Below are 18678 nucleotides of genomic sequence, written 5' to 3' on the forward strand. Positions count from 1 at the left end.
GCTGAAGTTGCAGAAGTATTTAATTAAATCATAACATGTATAACAGATAAACAACGTGTGTACCTTTTTAAGCCAGAGTTTATACAAAGAATGTTATGATGTAAGTATAATGCAAAATATAAAGTTTCATTGATTTACACTAGGTGTAAATCTGGCTTTTTGTCCAAGAACTGGCAGAAATTTCTGATCTGGCATAAGAGAGATAACAGACTGTGGAAAAAATTCTTGGTCTTTGACTTGCTTTCTACAACAAAGAAGATCGTAAGGATCAAATCTCTGTGACTGTCTCAACTGCATAATGCCTCTCACATGACTTTGCTAACTTTGGACTTTCTATGATGAAAAAGAGAGTCCCCCCTGTGTGTCCAAGGATGGTACGCTGTTTTATAGAGTCTGTGGCCTCTGAAAATTCAGTAGCCTCAGTGGTTTTCATTGTTGCTCACATTATGGCCCAAGTGGACTCACGTAATCAGGTAGGGCTCTAATAACCAGATATGTGGGAAGAGGTCCACAAGGAGAACCTCATATGGCCTGAAAATGTCAGTGCCTTAGAAAGTGAGTGTGACTTTTCTTCATGGCCATGGCCAACCCATTTTCTTCTGCATTCTTCTAAGACCACTGTGTCCTGCAGTTCCACAGCAAAAAGTTACCTTTTAATAGTATTAATGTGAGGGAAAAATAGGGCAGGGAGGGGAGAAATGATTTCTGTTTGAAAATTAGTTTCAACCCTTGTAGGACCGACAGCATACTCACAGCGATCATGTCTCTAGTGGATCATATCATTATGTGGCAGAATTGTTTGATACACTATTCATGCTTTTCCATGCCTGAATATACTGAAATTTATTCGAATTTTACCTTAACTTCATTTTTCCTAGCCTTGCAGTGACTGGACTTGGGATAGGTATGATGTATGTGTGAAGCTTTAAACTTTTTCTCTCTCTGATTGGGACTCCAGGACTTTTTAAAAAAGGATTTTGCTTCTTTTCATTCAAATTAGGAAAAAAAGATTAAACAAGCATGTTTTCTTATACAGTGTGGTATTAGGCAATGAACCTGCATCTGTACTATCAACTTTATGACATGTTTTAAAGCTTTCAAGGCCATATTTACTTGTGTGCCTTGTGACAGGAGTCATTAATATACAAGGAGAAGAGCTAGCACGTATTTTGAGTACCAGGTTCTTAGCTCCCCAATCCAACTGCAATGTGTTTTCCTAGGCAATGCAGAGCTGGCATAATGAGGCAGCCAGAAGTGACTCTGTTGTAGGGGAATTATTAGATGATCTGTAAGAGTTTGCTTGTTACACTACTGGTTTCCTCATGAGCCATGTCAGGGATAATAAAGGTTGTTGCCAAAGTGTGCTGCACTCCAGCAATCCCCGGCCGATGACATGGCTCCTGTGTGATTATTACTGCTGGTATGACTTGATGTATCTATTCAGACGCTCCAAATGGACCCTTAGTTTGAGTTATCCACTATCTGTTTCCAAGGTAAGACTGCTTTCTGTCACTTTTCTTCCTATCCTGAGTCCTGCAACAAACCAAATAATTGAAACCCAAGGATCTGGTCCTACAGCACTACATCCTATACTATTAATGGAAAGCCTGTCCTTTGTAGCATATATTTTCTGCACTCAGAACACTCATTGTGAGTCAAAAGACTGCTGTGTCTTCATGTGAAGATCAGCTTGAGTAATTCCCTGCCTCCACTTAAGGCAATTCCCACAGCAACATTACACTTAAGAACTGTGAGCTCCTTGGAGCCCAGGTGTTTGGCTACCTGGTTAGATAGTACAAAAAAAGAGCAGTGTTTTTCAACATTAATATCATAAAGCAGCTTAATAAGCAAATGGTCTCTGAAACTGGGTAACAAGACATGGCTTAAAGTCACTTTTGCAACTTTTACTTCTGAATTTTATACTTTTTTTTTTTTTTTTATTAAATTGTCGTGGTTTAACCCTGGCTAGCAACCAAGCACCACGCAGCCGTTCACTCACTCCCCCTCACCCAGAGGGGTGCGGCGGAGAATCAGAAAGGATGTAAATGCAAAATTCGAGGGTTGAGATAAGAACAATTTAATAAGTAAAGCAAAAGCCACGCATGCTAGCAAAGCGAAATAAGGAATTAATTCACTACTTCCCATGGGCAGGCAGGTGTTCAGCCATCTCCAGGGAAGCAGGGCTCCATCACGCATAATGGTTACTCAAGAAGACAAATGCTATAAAGCCGAATGTCCCCCCCTTCCTTCTTCTTCCCCCAGTTTATATACTGAGCATGGCATTTTATGGTATGGAATATCCCTCTGGCCAGTTCGGGTCAGCTGTCCTGGCTGTGTCCCCTCCCAGTTTCCAGTGTCCCTCCAGCCTGCTCACTGGTAGGGCCCAAGAAACCAAAGAGCCCTTGACAGTATAAGCACTACTTAGCAAGGACTGAAAACATCAGTGTGTTACCAACATTATTCTCCCACCAAACCCAAAACACAGCACTGCACCAGCAACTAAGAAGAAAATTAACTCTATCCCAGCTGAAACCAGGACATAAATGTCATAACATACTGTTGAGAAGGAAATATATTAAAAAATGCAGGAGAAATGTATTTAAAAAGGCAGACGTTACCTCTCATTCACAGTACTAGAATGATATATCTCTCATTGTAAGATGCACCCATTCAGTCTTCCAGGAAAGTAAACGACACTTTCAGCTTTTGACAGTTGACATAATGATCTTTCCAGATTCCTTACGGAATGACTGTATCGTATTTACAGAAATACGTTTTGTTGTGAAGATTGCTGTCAGTGCTCCCACTGGAAAAGTTCTTGAACTGTAGATTGTTTCCTTTGAGAAAATCCTTAAGGTCACCACTGCTGGGCTGCCTTTGAAAAATGCTACTATTGATATATGCAATGCTGATGATTATGAACTATCAGGAATCTTTCAAATTATTTTCTTAGATGTAGAAGGAAGGTAAACGCTGTGAAGCAAGGTAAAACATACAAAATGTATCCCTGGCTTTAAGTGCAGAAAAGTCTGTGGGTAACTGGAAGGCTGAAAAGCAAGGCTGAAAAAACTTTCTGGTGAAGGTTACTGGTGAGTTACGGGTCTGATTTTGAAAGAATGCTACAAAGTAGTGACTGGGAAGAGTCAAACCATTCAGTTATTTGCATAAGAAAAGATACTGTCATGACTTGTCTAATCAAATCCATTCTAGTGGTTATTTGTAAGGGTTTGTCGGCAACTAGTTGAATATCTTATAAAACGTGATTTTCAGTTCTGTAATTTCTCAACGGGAAAATGCAGTCCCTTGATGATGATCCAAGGCTTTGAAGAATAAATTGATTCGAAAGAGAAAATTAGATGGTACTTATTATACTGTCTAACTAGCAATCCTGTGTCATTTGTCTGTTGGATGATAAATGTCTTGCTTTGCCTACCTTCCTCATTTAATAATGTAACTTGTATGCTAGTGGCATACAAGAAAATCTTGCTTTTTAGTAAGAGCTAACTTTAACCAATATTTCTTTGAGGGAGATACATGCATGTTTTAACGTTCTAAATAATTCCCATTGTACACATTGCTTAAACATTTTAAAGCCTCATGTTTAATCACAAGCACTTTAGAAATAAACTATCTTGACCAATTCCTTTAGCACATGCTTAGAGTACATTACAGTAACTTGTGGCACAGCTTTTAAAGAAAAAAAAATATAAAAAAACCCCAGCTAAGCCGGAAACAGTAGAGTTTGAAGTTATACCTAATTTGTTTTGTTTATATTGGGTTTAGGTTTTCACTGTTTGGAAATTATTTTGTTGGAATGGAAAATTCTTGCACTAAACTGGGAAGTGCTTGGCCTTGCCTTTTGATGATGGTTTTGGATGGGCTGTTCAGCATTCTTGGAATTGATTTGTTTATAAATCTGCCAAACATAATGTATTTCAGCCCAATTCAGTTTGCCATAATATTAAATTAAAAAGGCTATATTTTGAAGTCACTTAAAATTCTTTATGGAACATATCTGCAAAAGCAAACTACTTATTATTTGATAGTACTCACCTAGACCATGTTTGTGCTGGTTAAATAGAGTTGAAATGAAAGTAACAGAAAGCTTTTCACCATCCTCTAAGAAATATGTGGTCCATATAACAGTTGAAAAATGCAGGTATAAGAACTGATCCTCAGTGCCTAGCATAACTGAGATATATCCATTGAGCTAGGCTAATCTGTGTCAGGTAAGGATCTGGCTCATAGTGCGTATAATCAATATGTAGATAAATGTTATTTAGAAACAATGTTCTAGGAAAAATGGTGTTACCCATTTTCACAGAAAAATAGACATTTTTAAATCTCATGTTTTAATACACGTTGACGGTCTCTTCTTGCGACCGATACGCTTAAGACTACAGAATGCTACATCTTAAAATAATGCCTGAATGACATGTTACACTGACCCATTACAGTTGAACAGTTCTATAATTTGTAGTGCTATTAATACCTATAGCTGTTCTGGATGGATTCTAAGAGGTTATGCCAGGTATCTGCTCAAGCTGAGAGAAACGCTGCAAGTTTTTGTTGTTTCGATGATCTCTCCAGAAAGCAAAAGTAGATTATTCTCTGAGCAGTAGGAATTCAGTGCAGTAAAGTGGATTTTAGAGTAATCTACATTCCCTGAATAGGAAAAATTACAGTAAAAGATAGCTTTGTGCTCTTATGTGGAGTGAATGAGAGACTGTAAGTAATACAGACTGCTTGTTCTCTTAATGGCTTGATGTGAGCAGCTACTGCTTCTTTCTTTAAAATTTATATCATGAATCAACTCTGAACTCAACTACTCCATTTTAAATAGTACTATGATATTCACTTTGCAATACACTTCAGTGTTTATTCATTTAATGCAATGAACGAGTTGGTTTCAACATGCCCTTTATAAACTCAGGTTAAAAGGATGTTCCACCATGATAGAGATAAGAAACTATATTCTTTCTTCTCTTACAGTTTTTGTTGATCTCAGCATAAAATATGTAGGGAAACTGAAAGGCATATCCACATAAGGAGTTATTTATGAGTAGGTGTATTACCATGTGTTAATATTCTAGAATGAGAGTTATGGAATTATTCAGGAATAACCTTTCCACTTCAAATTCAGACTTCACTTCCATTTAAATAACCTTACAAGCTTTGAGTTAATGTACATAGGTAATAACACCTAAAGTAAAGGGGATAAGATATAAGGGCTGTGATGCACACAGTATCTGTTTCACAACTGTATTGGTTTTGTTTTCCATAATGAGACTGTTGGAGTAGGAATTTACATTTTGACTGCGATAATAGGAACCGATAATATTCCCAGCCAGCAGCTTTGAGACAGTTAGGATCTCTCACCTGTAGTTGTATAAAGGAATGACAGCCTAAGTGGTAAGTGCTGATCATTAGCAACTGAATAACCCTCTTTTTAAAGTATAACTTGTTAGATATCAGAGTCTCAGACATGGGGGGTGGGGGGAAGAAAAAGAAAAAGAGAAACTATACAAACATTGCATATTAACTGACTTTGTACACTAATGCGAAGCTGCTTGATTGAGCAGTGTAGTGTCAACCATGTCTTTCTTCTAATGCTAAAAGTAATGCACATAGACAGAGTGACAATCAGAGTACAGCCTCCCATCAGCTGTAATTAATCTTTTAGTTAACAGAGACTAGAAAAGCTTCTCATCAGCCTCTTCTGAAGTCTGAGGCACCCTGTTTTTTGATGTTTGCATTCTGAGTAAAATTGTCCCCACCAGTTCTAACAAATTGAAACACCAGGCTAATTATGGCAGCTAATGAAGTGTGTGGAATGGTCACAGCTTGTCGTGAAACTGTTCCTTCAGCTCAGATTAGAGTTTCATCAATCACTTTTTTAAACTGATCCAGAATTGCTTCTGCCCAGTGCTTGGCATTTTTAATGCTGTTTCTGTAATTGGTTTTTTCCCCAAAGCTTAGGCTATTTTTTGAAATATTACATTCTCAGGACAGGACTTACAAACTCCAGTTTATAAAAAAACATTTCATTATCGCCTCTATCAGCTGATCAAGTGCTAGAAAGCCAATAAAAGAAGCAGAAATATAAAATTTGATATATTGCTTTTAATCCAGCTAAAGGTAGCAATAAAGCATATACACATATATGTATATGAATCATTATTACTGTGGGCTGGATGTATACTGCAATCTCATGAGACATGGTTTGTGGGCTGGATGGTTCAAATCCCACTGAAGGACCTAAATGAAATGAATGAGTTGGTCTTAGCTTATTTCCTAGTGGATTGTGGTCCTCCATATATCACTCAAAGAGTTTGGCATGATTTGTAGTTTTTGCAGATGCCCAAGCCTTTGGCAGGAGGAAGACCAAAATGTGTTGCTGTTTAAAGAATTTCCACACTGCAGGTCAAATCCAAAGTCCTTAAGAGAAGTATGGAAAAGTTTACAGTATAACTTATATTGCTGTCAATGAATAAATTAGCATATAAAGCATTGTAAAAATTCCTAGTTCCTGTTCATTTATAAGATATAATAGTACTCAGCTATACATTGAAAGTTCTGCATAGACATTAAAGACATAGATGTTAAAGGAAGTCTAAGGCTAAACTCTTTCCTCAACATGGACAACTGAGTGTAGAATTTCGTTTGGATGTTATCCAGCTGAAAAATGAAATAAACTTTTGCTTATGTACTGCCATAGAATATGTTTGCACAAGCTGTTACGTTTAGTATATATAACTGGTATTCATATCAGAACCAAGACTGCATGATTTTAGGTTTTGAAGTGTTCAACAATCTGCTGCTTAAATTTGTGCTAATACAAGTAATCCGTTTCATTTTTCTGAACACTGTTGAATCTGAAACAATGTCTGGCTATAAATATCAGCTGTTCTGCTCCCCCAGAGTTTCTTAATCAGCAACGGTTTGACAGAACTAGCTTCATGTCAATGCCAAAACAAATCTGTGGCCCCCGAGTGACTAACCTGTGTTGTTGATGCTGTTCCTGAACTGTATCAAAGAACCGGTGGATATACACAGGGGGAAAAGTGCCACTGAAAGATGAAGAAAAACATGACACACAAAGAAGATGCTATCATATATGAATAAATACAGACAGGAAAAATAGCAATAGGTATTAGCCTAAAAGCTGTTGTTCCAGTTTTATCCATTAGTGAGAGTGTTTGTGGAGACTGGATAGGAGCTGAGTAGTTTTTCTGGTGTTAGCTGATCTCCAAAGCAGGCTGCCTGCAAAATGAGAAAGGCCTTTTCCTGTTCGATCATTTCAATCTCTTCTGAAGGCAGCACATATTTACAAAACAGAAAAGCTGATTTTCTCTTTAGCTTTCATCACTTTTAGGGCACATTGCTGACTCATGTTTAGCTCATCACCCACCAGGACCCCCAGGTTCTCTTCTGCAGAGCTACCACCCAGCCTGTCAGCCTCCAGCCTCCTTTGTTCCAGGGTTAATCTGTGCCAGGTGATTTTGTCCATTTTGTGAGGTTCTGTCAGGCCATTCCTCTAGCCTATCTACACCACTCTGATAGCCCTCAACTGTATTGGTGGCACCCTTAGTTTGGTGTTGTCCATGGTCTTGATGGGAGTGCATTCCATCGACACCTCCCAGGCCACTGATGAAGGTATTATACAAAACAGGTCCCCAGATAGCACCTGAGGAAATACATTTGTACCCAGGTTCCAGTTAGCATACAAATCATTCATTGCTACCCTTTGAACCTGATACTCCAGACATCTATTAGTCTGCACATCTAGGCTATAATTTACCAACTTGGCTAAAAAGATTCTCTGGGAGATTGTATTGAAAGCATTGCCAAAGCTCAGCCAGCATCCACTGTTCTCCTTTGATCTGCGTATCTAGTCGTTTCATCACAGAAAGCAATCAGGTTTGAAACCATCATCCAGAACAATGTCAAACCAAATGAAATCTTACTGAAGTACTAGTTTTGCTACATATGCCTAATACAATGCAATCAATGTGCTTTTATTTATTTATTTATTTATCAATTCTAAATAATTGCATCTTTTTTTTTAAACAGATACAAGTTAACCTGATAAAGATAACAAGTATTTTTGGGATTTCAACTCAGTTTTTCCTTCTTGTGTCCTAGTGGCATGATTTTAGCAAGTTAGGCGTAGATGCAACTTGATCTTGGCAGGGTAAACATTTTCTGGCTTTAGTCCAGCAGGTTAAAAGTGGTTCTGAGTTTGTCTTGGCAGTCCACACTTGGCAGCAGCTTCTTTTCAGCTGGAAAGAGAATGTGGTGGTTGAACAGATTAGACAACGAAAGGAGCAGTTTATAAATGGTGTAAGTCAAGATACTTATCCCTAAGTACATTATTTCCTAATACAAGTCCTGTTGCTAGCAGAGTGTGGGTGATGGACAGGCCAAGGAGTTGGTTTAAAAATATGAGTGCCATGATAAAAATGTCATTTACTTTTGCATCAGATGCTTTTGGGGCTCTTTATATTTTTCTGTACGCAGGAATGTATTGTTAGGCAGAGCTCCACCTCAGATTTAATAACTTCATAAAAGTTTTTTTAAAAAAAACCCAAAACTATGTATTACTCACCAGTGTTTCACACTTGAAGATGTTATTTATATGTCTTAATTAAATTAAGTAGAACATCTACTATCTTCTTCAAAAATCTTTTCTTAAAATACCCTGCAAGAAGTAGACATTTGCATGACAATAGCAAATAAACACCTCTTGGGATTCTGAACACCTACTGAACTATTTCAACTGCACATTTGTTTTTTAGCTCAGATTCAGTAAAGTTCAAGGGTATCCAAGTATGAAATAGCTTGTGGAGAAATTCACATTGGTTTCTTAATTTAATTTACTTGTAAAAAAAAGGCTACATTAGTTGAAAAAATAGAATATTATCTTTGGAAATTTTGGTTTAAATACAGACATTCAGAACAGAATTTGGGTAACGTTGTTTCATAACACTGACTGAAGTATGGTACAGCATGCACTGTAACTTTATGTGTGGCAAACTATACTTTTAATACTGATACTGGCTCTGAATATGTCTAAAAGTACCTGAGAAGTGTACTAAAGGTGATTTGTTCTTCTTCAGTGGATTAGCTTTATACACGTAAATAGATTCATCATCTGAACAGTTATTTATAAAGGAGAATATATTTCTTTTTAAAGCATTACAAAGCTAGTACATGTTTGGGAGGGAGGACCAGACAGTGTCTGGCTTGCAGATCATCAATAAATGGAATAAATGGACTTAGAGGGTACAGCTGGGAATTCTGCCCTTCTTCCCCTTGGGCAACCACAACGACTGCAGGGTACTAAGCAAATGTAACAAATGCAAATTTGAACCACAAATCTTCATTGCTGGTTATATTACACATGACAAAAAAGACAGGCTAGTTTCAGAGCCCAGGTTAATTTTAGAGGGGCCATACTTACGGGAAAAGGTAATTCACTGGACCAAATCCTTCCCCTTTTTTCCTTTGTCCTTCCTTGCATGAAACTTCCATCAAAGCCAAGAGACTATTTGCCTTTGCTTGTGAGGAAGCACTGAAAGAGTTGACACATTTGTAATCCTTAATGAACACAGCTATTGCAAAATATCTGATTTGTTTAGAAATATTTGTACTCTCCTTGTACAATGGTTTAAACTATTGTGTTTTCAAAAGCATCTTTATTTCCTGTCATGTCATAGCTTAATTTGTGCAGTTTTGGAAGGTTGCAGTGAAATACGCTTTTGTTCCATTCTCCAAACTGCTTCTAACCATGCAGGAGCAGAAATAGGCTCTTTTCAAAGCTAGAAGACATCTTCTCTCACCATGCACGGATGAGGACAAGAAGTTTTAGAGCTTGACTTGTGTTAGCCAGTTATCTCCGCTTATCTCCAAAGAACAGATTAACTTAGCAGCTGAACTAAGAAAGCAAACTTCATTGAGCACGGATTTGTAGCAGAATGCTTCCTTCTCAGGATTTTAGGGAAAGGGAGGAATAGAGTTATCATTTCCATGTTGGGCTGTCACAGAGGAGCACACACTGCTGTGCTGCTTGCACTGGACATGCCATGCAGGAAGTATCTAAACCTGTGTGATTATCAGGTCAGTGGTTTTTCAAATTCATGAACCATAATTAGAAATCTTTCATAATTTCTAGCAAGCACTCTTTGGGTTTGGTTGCCTCATTTATAATCCAAAAGATTAAATGTGTAAGAGTCAGTGATAGTTAGAAATCTCCATGAAAATTTAAGTGTAATAATACTGAAATGTTTGTTACATAAATTAAATTGCAATTAATGTTTTCTCTTTCTGTTTGGAAGATAGGATATTAAAATCGTGTTGTTAGACTTCCTACTGTGAACATAATTTCCTGATTTTTTTTTTTTACAACACATTATCATAATGTCAATAGAAGACTAAAACTAACAAGTAGAAAAAACTTGCCTGATGTAAGCATAACACAGTAGGTTATAAAGTTTCCTTTTATGATGACTATACAATACCATTTTATTTTAAGATCTAATAGCAAGTTGATTCAAAGGGTAAGGCTTGCACTTAACGAAGTCATTAAAGCAAGTAGAAAATTGCCTTCTACCATAGCCACCCAGTCTTTTTAAATCAAAGAGTTTTATTGTTGTTGGTGATGTTTGCATTTGCAGGAGGTAATTAGGGAATGACTTAGACATCACACCCAGAGTCCTCAAGCTTGTCAAGAAGAACCATAAACTTCACTTGCCAAAAGAAAAAAAAAAAAAAAAAAAGCAAGCAGCCAGTTTAGGTGGCAAATTGCAGAGAACAGAAGGGAACAGGATCATCAAATTTTAGGTCAGTCTGACCACCGCTGTGTTGATCCACAATATGGAGCAGCTCATAAAGTCTTCGTGGAAGTGCAGGTTTTTTCAATGCACTTACTCAAAAGAGCAAAATTTAGAGGTTTTAGAATTGGTAGCAGTAGCAGACAGTTAAAGGAGGAGATAGCTGATGGCTCCTTGTCCTTGTCCTCCGCATTGCACTGGCAAGCTGGATGGGGAAAGGTGTCATTGTACCCACTTCGTCACAGCAGTGGTCACTGTCCTGTCGCTCAGGAGCTGCGATTAGGCATGCTTTTCCCTGGAAGTCAATACCTCCTCCTGACACAATGAGATCCAGCCCCTAAGGCATGAGCCAGGCTTTTGTTATTATCTCTTATTTGAAGGGGCTAGTTGACCCAATTGGTAAACACATTAGCTTTTCAATTTTATAGCCTGAAGTCATAGAAGACCTATTCCTCGGTTTTGGATATTTCTCCACGGCGGAAAGCAAAATCGGCAGTCTGTGCCCACCAGCCACAAAAACGGAGTTATGCCAAACAACTGTGTCCTGAACTTTATGGCTAATTAGCTGCTGAAGCTGTGCCCAAGAAATAGGTTCTTTTGCCCATGGGAAGAAGTGTGTAGCCATTATTAATGTCCCAGCTCATATCCCTCCATAGGTCTTACGAGCAAACCTGCTTAAAGAGACTAAATGTACAACAGGGAATTAAAAATTGAGGTACCCCTTTCACTGAGTAAAATATTGTAAACTTGTTTCACTGGGGCCAGGATTGGTGTCAATGTACTTTGTGTGAAAAGTGCAATAGAAGCATTAGTATTTGACAGCCCTGGTTGAAATAAGTGAAATTAATGGAGCTCTTTTCATATACGACAAGGCCATGGCACCCCTTTCATGCTGCTTACAGACAGAGAAAAGTCAATACTTTTTTATTACTTGATGCTGACCTACATTCTGCACTACAAGTGCCAGGCCCACTAATTGGTTTCAGTTGTGAGAAAAGTTTGCCCCAAAGAAATACTGGAGCAGATAAATCAATCTTTTTTAGGGCAGCTTAGTGGGTTTTGAGCACTTGAAATGACATTTGTGTTGTATTGACAGAATGGATTGTTACACTCATTTTGTCATGTCAGAAGGCCCTGTACTAGTTGGAAGTACTGTTAACCAGTATTGATAAATTTGCTAAGAATAAGTTAGCTGGATCAACGTTTTACTGGTATAACAGCTTGCCATTTCTGGTTTGCTTCCTTGTTAGAGACCTCTGTGGCTATTAATAGGTCAGGAGGCTTGCTATGACAGCTCAATTTAAAACTCGAATTTTACTATTACGACCATTAGGATCATAAGGAATACTTAAATATGACCACTTAGTATTAAACAGAGGGGGTTGTGGACTATGGCTGTACAGCGCCACTTGGCAGTACTGCCTGGTTTTCCGATGAGGTGTGCAAATGAGGGGTGTCCCAGCTTTGTGGGGAAAGCAAGTGGTGGGCTTACCCTGCACTAGCAATGTAACTGCTGCGTGGACTGTTATGCAGAATTTGGCATTGCCTCCTCTAAAATCTTGATGTGTACCTGTGGATGTTGATTTCAGGCTAAAGAAAAGTGAGTTTTGTTCCCCATTTCGTTCAGCAGCATGAAGATAGTACTAGGATTCGAGCAGCTGTGCCCACTTTTCCTTCTGCCATTGATTTTTAACAGATGTTACCTACAGTAGTAGGTCTCTATAGGAGCAAAAAATAATTCCAGCACTACAAAAAAGTTTTTTTATGAGATACAGACCTTTTGTGGATTGGTTTAGTTTTTGCACAGCACATGGTGTCATGTGCTGACATTGTGCAATTATAGAGTGTCTTCAGTATTGTTAGATTGTCTCGGAAGAGGACTTTGCGCTCAGACAAATCTACATGCATTCAACCTAATGCAACTTTAATCTTCATTTATGCAACCAAACCTCTCTTTATGCAACAAAATGAAATTTTGTCATTATAGAGAAAGACTGCAAAGCTGTAAATTAGGTATCATAAGTGTATTGTTCCAAGTTTATCACATGCTTAACAGCTTCATAATTATTATGGACTTGATAGATTTGCTATAGGAAATTACCTGAAGTGTGTCTGCAGAAGCTGAGAATAAATGGTCATAATGGTACTTTCTGGCTGCTGTCGGCCTATTCTTGCTTTGGTCTGAAGCACCTGACTTTCTAAATCATTACGTTTCCAAGAAGATACTTAATTGTAATTCCTGTCTCATTCCAAAGTGCATTTTAATATTACAGGAAATCGTACAATACTCTCAAAATTGAAAAGAAACAAAGTTAGTGCACATTTATCACTAGAACATGAGGGAATGCATTCTTGAAGGCCTTCAAGCTGATGCGTTGGTCCATGAGGTCTTGTTGGTTTGCTGTTGTTACCTGTACATCGTCTGTATTTATGTATGTCTGCCTATTCTGATGTAAAATCTCTTGAGAATTTGCTTTAATAATAGCATTCCAAAGATAAGCTGCGAGCATTTAGCAAGTCTAATCCACGACATCAGAGTGTGCTGATTGAGCCGAATCTTTGGTGGCTTTATGTCACCTTTGTTGACTTCATTGTTTAGAACTGATGAGCACACGTGACAGTCAAGTAGTCAAATATATCAAAAGGGTCCGTAGGTCTTGTTGAGCTCTGTCAGTTGAACTTGAGTCAATTATGATTTAGCAGGGTGAAAGGAGTCAAAGCTTGACAAGGTTAAAAAGGAAGTGTTATATTAACTTTGTTTCGGAGTTTAAAAATAGGTCTTGGGCCTGAGAATTAGAGGTTTCTGGTGCTGAGAATTATACAGAATGATTGAAGAAAGCATTGTGGAAAAACTCCATAAAGCTCAGCTCCATGCTGCTCTGATCCTGAGACCACAAAACTGTAGGGTCAGTCCCACCAATATGTGGGAGTTTGTATTTATAAGCGAATTCATTCCAGCTACCAGCAATGAGGGAATAACAGTGAAAAGAATTTTGAAGAAGCCTGTTTTTCTCCACTCACAATTGTTGTTCTTGCAACTTCAAAAGGATTATTTACATACCTTCATACATCCTAGACTATGCAGCAATCAGCTTAAAATCAAGAAGATCCTGGCAGTCTACCAGAACCCACCAGCAGTGCATTGCAGTGCTTCACTGCACAATTTAACTTACATTTCACCATCAAATTAGGTAGATGTGAGAACCCAGCTTCTATTTCCTTTCCCTTTGTGGCACAGACACCCTTCAGTGCTGTGAGGTGCATCTTGCAAGGCCACGTGGTGTTTTCAGGCTGTACTTTCTCATACCTGATTAAAATCTAAGTCTTCAACTACAGAAATGCCTGGGGTTCTTTTCTCAAAAATATATTTATATTTTATATGCATACTGTGCGACATTTATCTGGTGCACATTCTAAACTTCTTTGATTAGCCTAACCGTAAAGGCAGCAACACTTTTATTTATCCATCAGGCTATGTGATGTTTCCTAAATGTGGTCAAACATAACTGCTGTCGTCATAATCGGAGCCAGTTGTTTAAATGCTCAGTTGTGAGTATCTAGTGAAATAGCTTTAAATAACAAGATAAACAGTACAGCTGCCAACCCAAAGTAATCTTACACCGAGGGGGCGTGTGGCACAGAAAATTTCCTCTTTGTCATTTTGATTTGAGTTTGAAGCTGGACCTGGGCTTAGTTCCAGCTCAAAAAACTGTTCACTTCAAAGGCTCCTAAATTGTCCCAAGGAGCTAATTTTGGCAGCCAATTGTTTTTGTTTGGCTAGGCATCCTAATAGCAAAAGCCGTCTGCTCCAGCAAATGAAGACTTCTTCAGTGCTCAGACTTCCTATTCCTGATTTTATCCTGATGGGGGGGGGGGGTACACTTTTACTGGTTTCCCTGTCTCACCCCAAGTTCACTGCTTTTTTTATTAAACTGTACCTAACCGTCCTGCATGTAATACTTCCTATTTTCAAAATAAAGGATCCTGTCTTCTGCTCTGAATTACTGCTTAATCCTAAATTACAGCTGTATTATCTATTCGCTTTCTCGGCAACTAGAGCTGGGTTTTTTTCCATTCCCCTGAACAATATTAGCCTGGTGGATTTACTGAATAAAATACATGTAGCTTCACTTTCAAAGGGAACTATTTGCAGTTATGCTGGAGTTATAACAATATTTATTATAATAATTACATGGACAACTTTTCCTGCAGTAAGAAGGTGCTTGTGATGCCAAGTACACCATGAAAATTAAAAAAACTGTGCTGTTTTTAAAGTATAATAGGAAAATATGCAAATAAGCTTTCTTGGGTAAGAAATTGGGCAGTACAAGGCATAGAGAATCATTAAAAATTAAATCCTGTGAACAGTTAAGAATGGGGCAGTACTCACTTCCACACCACACAGAGAGTATGTCGTTTTGCGTCTGTATGTCTACCTTGCTATTTTAAGATTTACGCACCACAATGTTGGAGGAATCATAGCAAATAAATTGAAGTATGAGATGTAAGAAATGATGTGGTCACGGTCTGGCAATGCACACTGCAGAAGAAAGGCAGGCAGGCCATGGCAGTGTTTGCAAGAAGCTTACCAGAAGTTGTAGTTGTCCTGTTTATGAAGATTCAGCTAAACTATGGTCTGTGAAGTAGCTATATCTAAATTAGCCACGGAATGATAATTCTGCTTCATGTCATTTTTCAGAAAAAAAGTTTTCATTCTTTTCAAGAGAAAACAAAACTTTTCAAATTGTGAAGTGTGTTGAAAAGGTGAAAAATTTAGCTTTCATTCACCCAAGCACTTTCACAGAGCATCATGTTGATGATAGAAAACAGCAGAAAGTGTTCAGACCAACTTCTTTCGTAGAAGTTAATCAACACATCCTAGAAAGCTGGTAATTCGTCTGTGGCATGTTACTTTCTGAAAGGGAAAACAATTTTAATGCAAAACAAACATTTTGTATTGATGACACTATTCCCTGTATTTCTAGGGTCAAAGAAAATAATTTTATTAAGAATGCTTTAAAATCTTGATCTGAAACACCACAGACTTGCTCATTTAGCATGAGTGTTTATTAGTAAGCAGCTAAATCAAAATACTCTTTAGAATACTTAGATTATTTTACTTTCTTGTTTGTTGGCTGTATTTAGATTGTGCTCTCAGGTCACAGGTTGACTGACATTTCTCTCTTATTCAATTTAGCTTTGTAAGCATTTTCATTTTAAAAAAAATGAATGCACTTTTCCTGGAAAAAACATGTTCAGGAATCACCCTGCTTGTATTTTTTCTACCGGAACACCTAATAATTTTGTGGCTACTAATACTTATTGATATATACTCATTTTATTACCATTTCTCATGGAGCTGGTTTACTATCCATGTTTGAATGTTAACCAAGGTAGAAAAGTTAAAATATTGCAAGGATATTTTGCTGCCTTTAACCTACCTGGTTGCCAAGGAGGAGAATAAGATTTTGTATACCATGATTTGCAAAAGACTATAAATTCATTTTTGGAGCAGGAAATATTTGCAGTGCCTATAGTCATTTAGAGTTTGAAATACATATTTGCTTGCAGTTAAATCAATCAGTCCTTGTGCTCTTCTTCAAAGTAATATACATATAATGAAAAAAATGTATGCCTCTATACACTATTTTGCATCATTTACATTCTAATTCATATGATGAAATGTAACTAGAAGACAATATTTAGAGCTCTAAAATACCTATTAAAAAAAACACTGAACATGTAAAACTGTGAAAGCCAACTTAACACTTTTTTTGTCTCTCTTATTTCTTTAGGACTTTCGAACAGTGTTACCATCGATTGTTCTCTTCGAAAAGTTTGGGAAAACTTATTCCAGAACTGGTCAAATAGTGTAAACTAGACTGTATAAGACACCTGATAAGTAATCAATAAATGTATTTCAGCAAATGCACAGCAGTATGTTGATGGAGTGTCCCATAAAGTACTCTTTCTGTAAAGCAATGTATACTGTGTCTGAAGTAGTCTTAATTGGTTTTGCTTGATCTTTAAGCAATACAGCTTCCAAGATTTATATTATTTATTTAAAAAAAAAATAAAAAAAAATATTATCTTAGGAAAATGGTTTCTGAAATTGCTATATTTTCTGTAATGTAAATCCTTTAGGATACAAAACTAGAGTAATTAACAGACTTGGAATCATGTTTGTTTATTACAGATTTGTAAATGAGTTTAACACTTAAAAAAGAAAAAAAGTTTAAAAGTTACATCTACGTTGTTTTTTCTCACAACTATAAATGGATCTGGTTCATCATTGTTGTTCATCATTTTCAGTGTTAATATACATCCTTTTTGGATACTGATTCATCTCTTCAGAAGGACAGGATAGGCTCTTTACATGGAAGATACTATTTTATATACTTTTAGCACTTCCTTGGGTGACATAACATCAGCGTGGAAAAAAGAGAGTTCTAACAATATATACACCTTATTATTAGATCGTTTTTTCTATAGTCACTTGATTTCCTTTCTCAGTAGCTGTGTATTTACTCCTAGTGCCATGTTATGTGGGTACATAACCATGTCGTGCTTGGCAAAGAGGAACACATTTGATCACACAAAACTGGTATTGCTGTGTTCACTAGCACGCAATCCTGCAAAATATCGAGTATCTTCAAAGCCCATTAGCTTCAAAAGACAAACAATTCAGTGTCATGGGAAGACTTCAGCATTTCTTAAGAGCAAATTGTAAGCTAATTCTTAAAATCATGAGTGAATTTTTACAGGAGTTTTGTGCTGAATCTGCTAGGATACCATGTTTGCTTTTCACATCATTTGACTATATTTGAATCAAATGTATCTGTTCATCTGTTGCTCAATGGTAGGCTTTTTATTACTGAATTTTGTTATGTGATTCTTTTTTCCTCTACAAATATGCAGAAAACCTCCATGAGATGTCTGTGTGAATACTTTCTGGAGTCACAAAATTCACTTCTGCGGTTTTCAACTGTTAGCCTACGTGAAAAAAGTTTTACTGCTGTCATACATCAGAGTAAAAGCACTTTCAGTTCCATTACAGTAGGTTATGGGTGCAGACAGCGGGCTGTACTGTTGTTACTTTTTGTAGTTTGTCATTTTCAAGCTTTGAATAGTTTATTCTTCTGCATGTCAATGAGAAATTAACTTTGGGAAGTGAGAAGCAGCCAGCTCAGTGGCTGGGTCTCCCCTGTAAGATTTAATCTGACCAAATGTATCAGAGTGCTTTAGATGTTCATGGAAGGGATTGAACATGAAACACTTGTGCAAAACTGTTGATGAATAAAGATGCCACAGTAATTTTTATATGTGAGAGTTATCTATTTGATTGCTTCAGCTTTAAGGTAGTTCATCCCAGTAATTCACCCTGTGTTGCCTCTTTAACTTCGTACCATAGTTTCCCATCAGTCCGATTAGAAATGCCTTTATCAGATTAATCTTTCTTTCTCTTTCTCTTTCTTCCTTTCAGTCTCTGTGACCCCAAGACAAAAGGAAGCCTACTATGCAGCCCGTACTGCACTGGCAGTAGTGCCCATAGCTAAGGGTCTGGAGCACAGATGGAGGTTAAAACCAACACTTCTAATTTTAATCTTTTGATGCATACACGCTTTTCCTCCTCTTAAGAAAAAAACCCCAACTTTTCCATTTCTAAGCCGCTAGGTACTTGCCAGAAACCTTCTTACATGAAAACAGATCTGTTAATTTTATTAGATAAATAAATACCCACAAAATTAATAAAGTATTAACCGTATTGCCTGCCAGGTTTGGGTTTTGGGGTTCTTTTACCAATTAAGTTTCATAGGGAATCAATACTTTTCTTTAACTGGAGCTC

The 18678-nt window shown here is 37.3% G+C and overlaps 1 protein-coding gene across 4 annotated transcripts in view; it reads left to right on the plus strand.

Moving 5' to 3' along the window:
- Positions 1-18110, plus strand: part of SPATA17 (spermatogenesis associated 17) — a 90952-nt gene extending 72842 nt beyond the window's left edge. For all 4 annotated transcript variants that reach the window (XM_005432806.3, XM_055725631.1, XM_055725632.1 and 1 more), the window contains one exon: positions 16628-18110. In XM_005432806.3, the coding sequence (XP_005432863.2) occupies positions 16628-16708 (81 nt within the window). In that variant the 3' untranslated portion in view covers positions 16709-18110. The remainder of the gene's footprint in view (positions 1-16627) is intronic.
- Positions 18111-18678: the final 568 nt, after the last annotated feature.

The sequence above is a fragment of the Falco cherrug genome, chromosome 13 (genome assembly GCF_023634085.1).
Source record: "Falco cherrug isolate bFalChe1 chromosome 13, bFalChe1.pri, whole genome shotgun sequence".
Lineage (NCBI taxonomy): Eukaryota > Metazoa > Chordata > Aves > Falconiformes > Falconidae > Falco > Falco cherrug.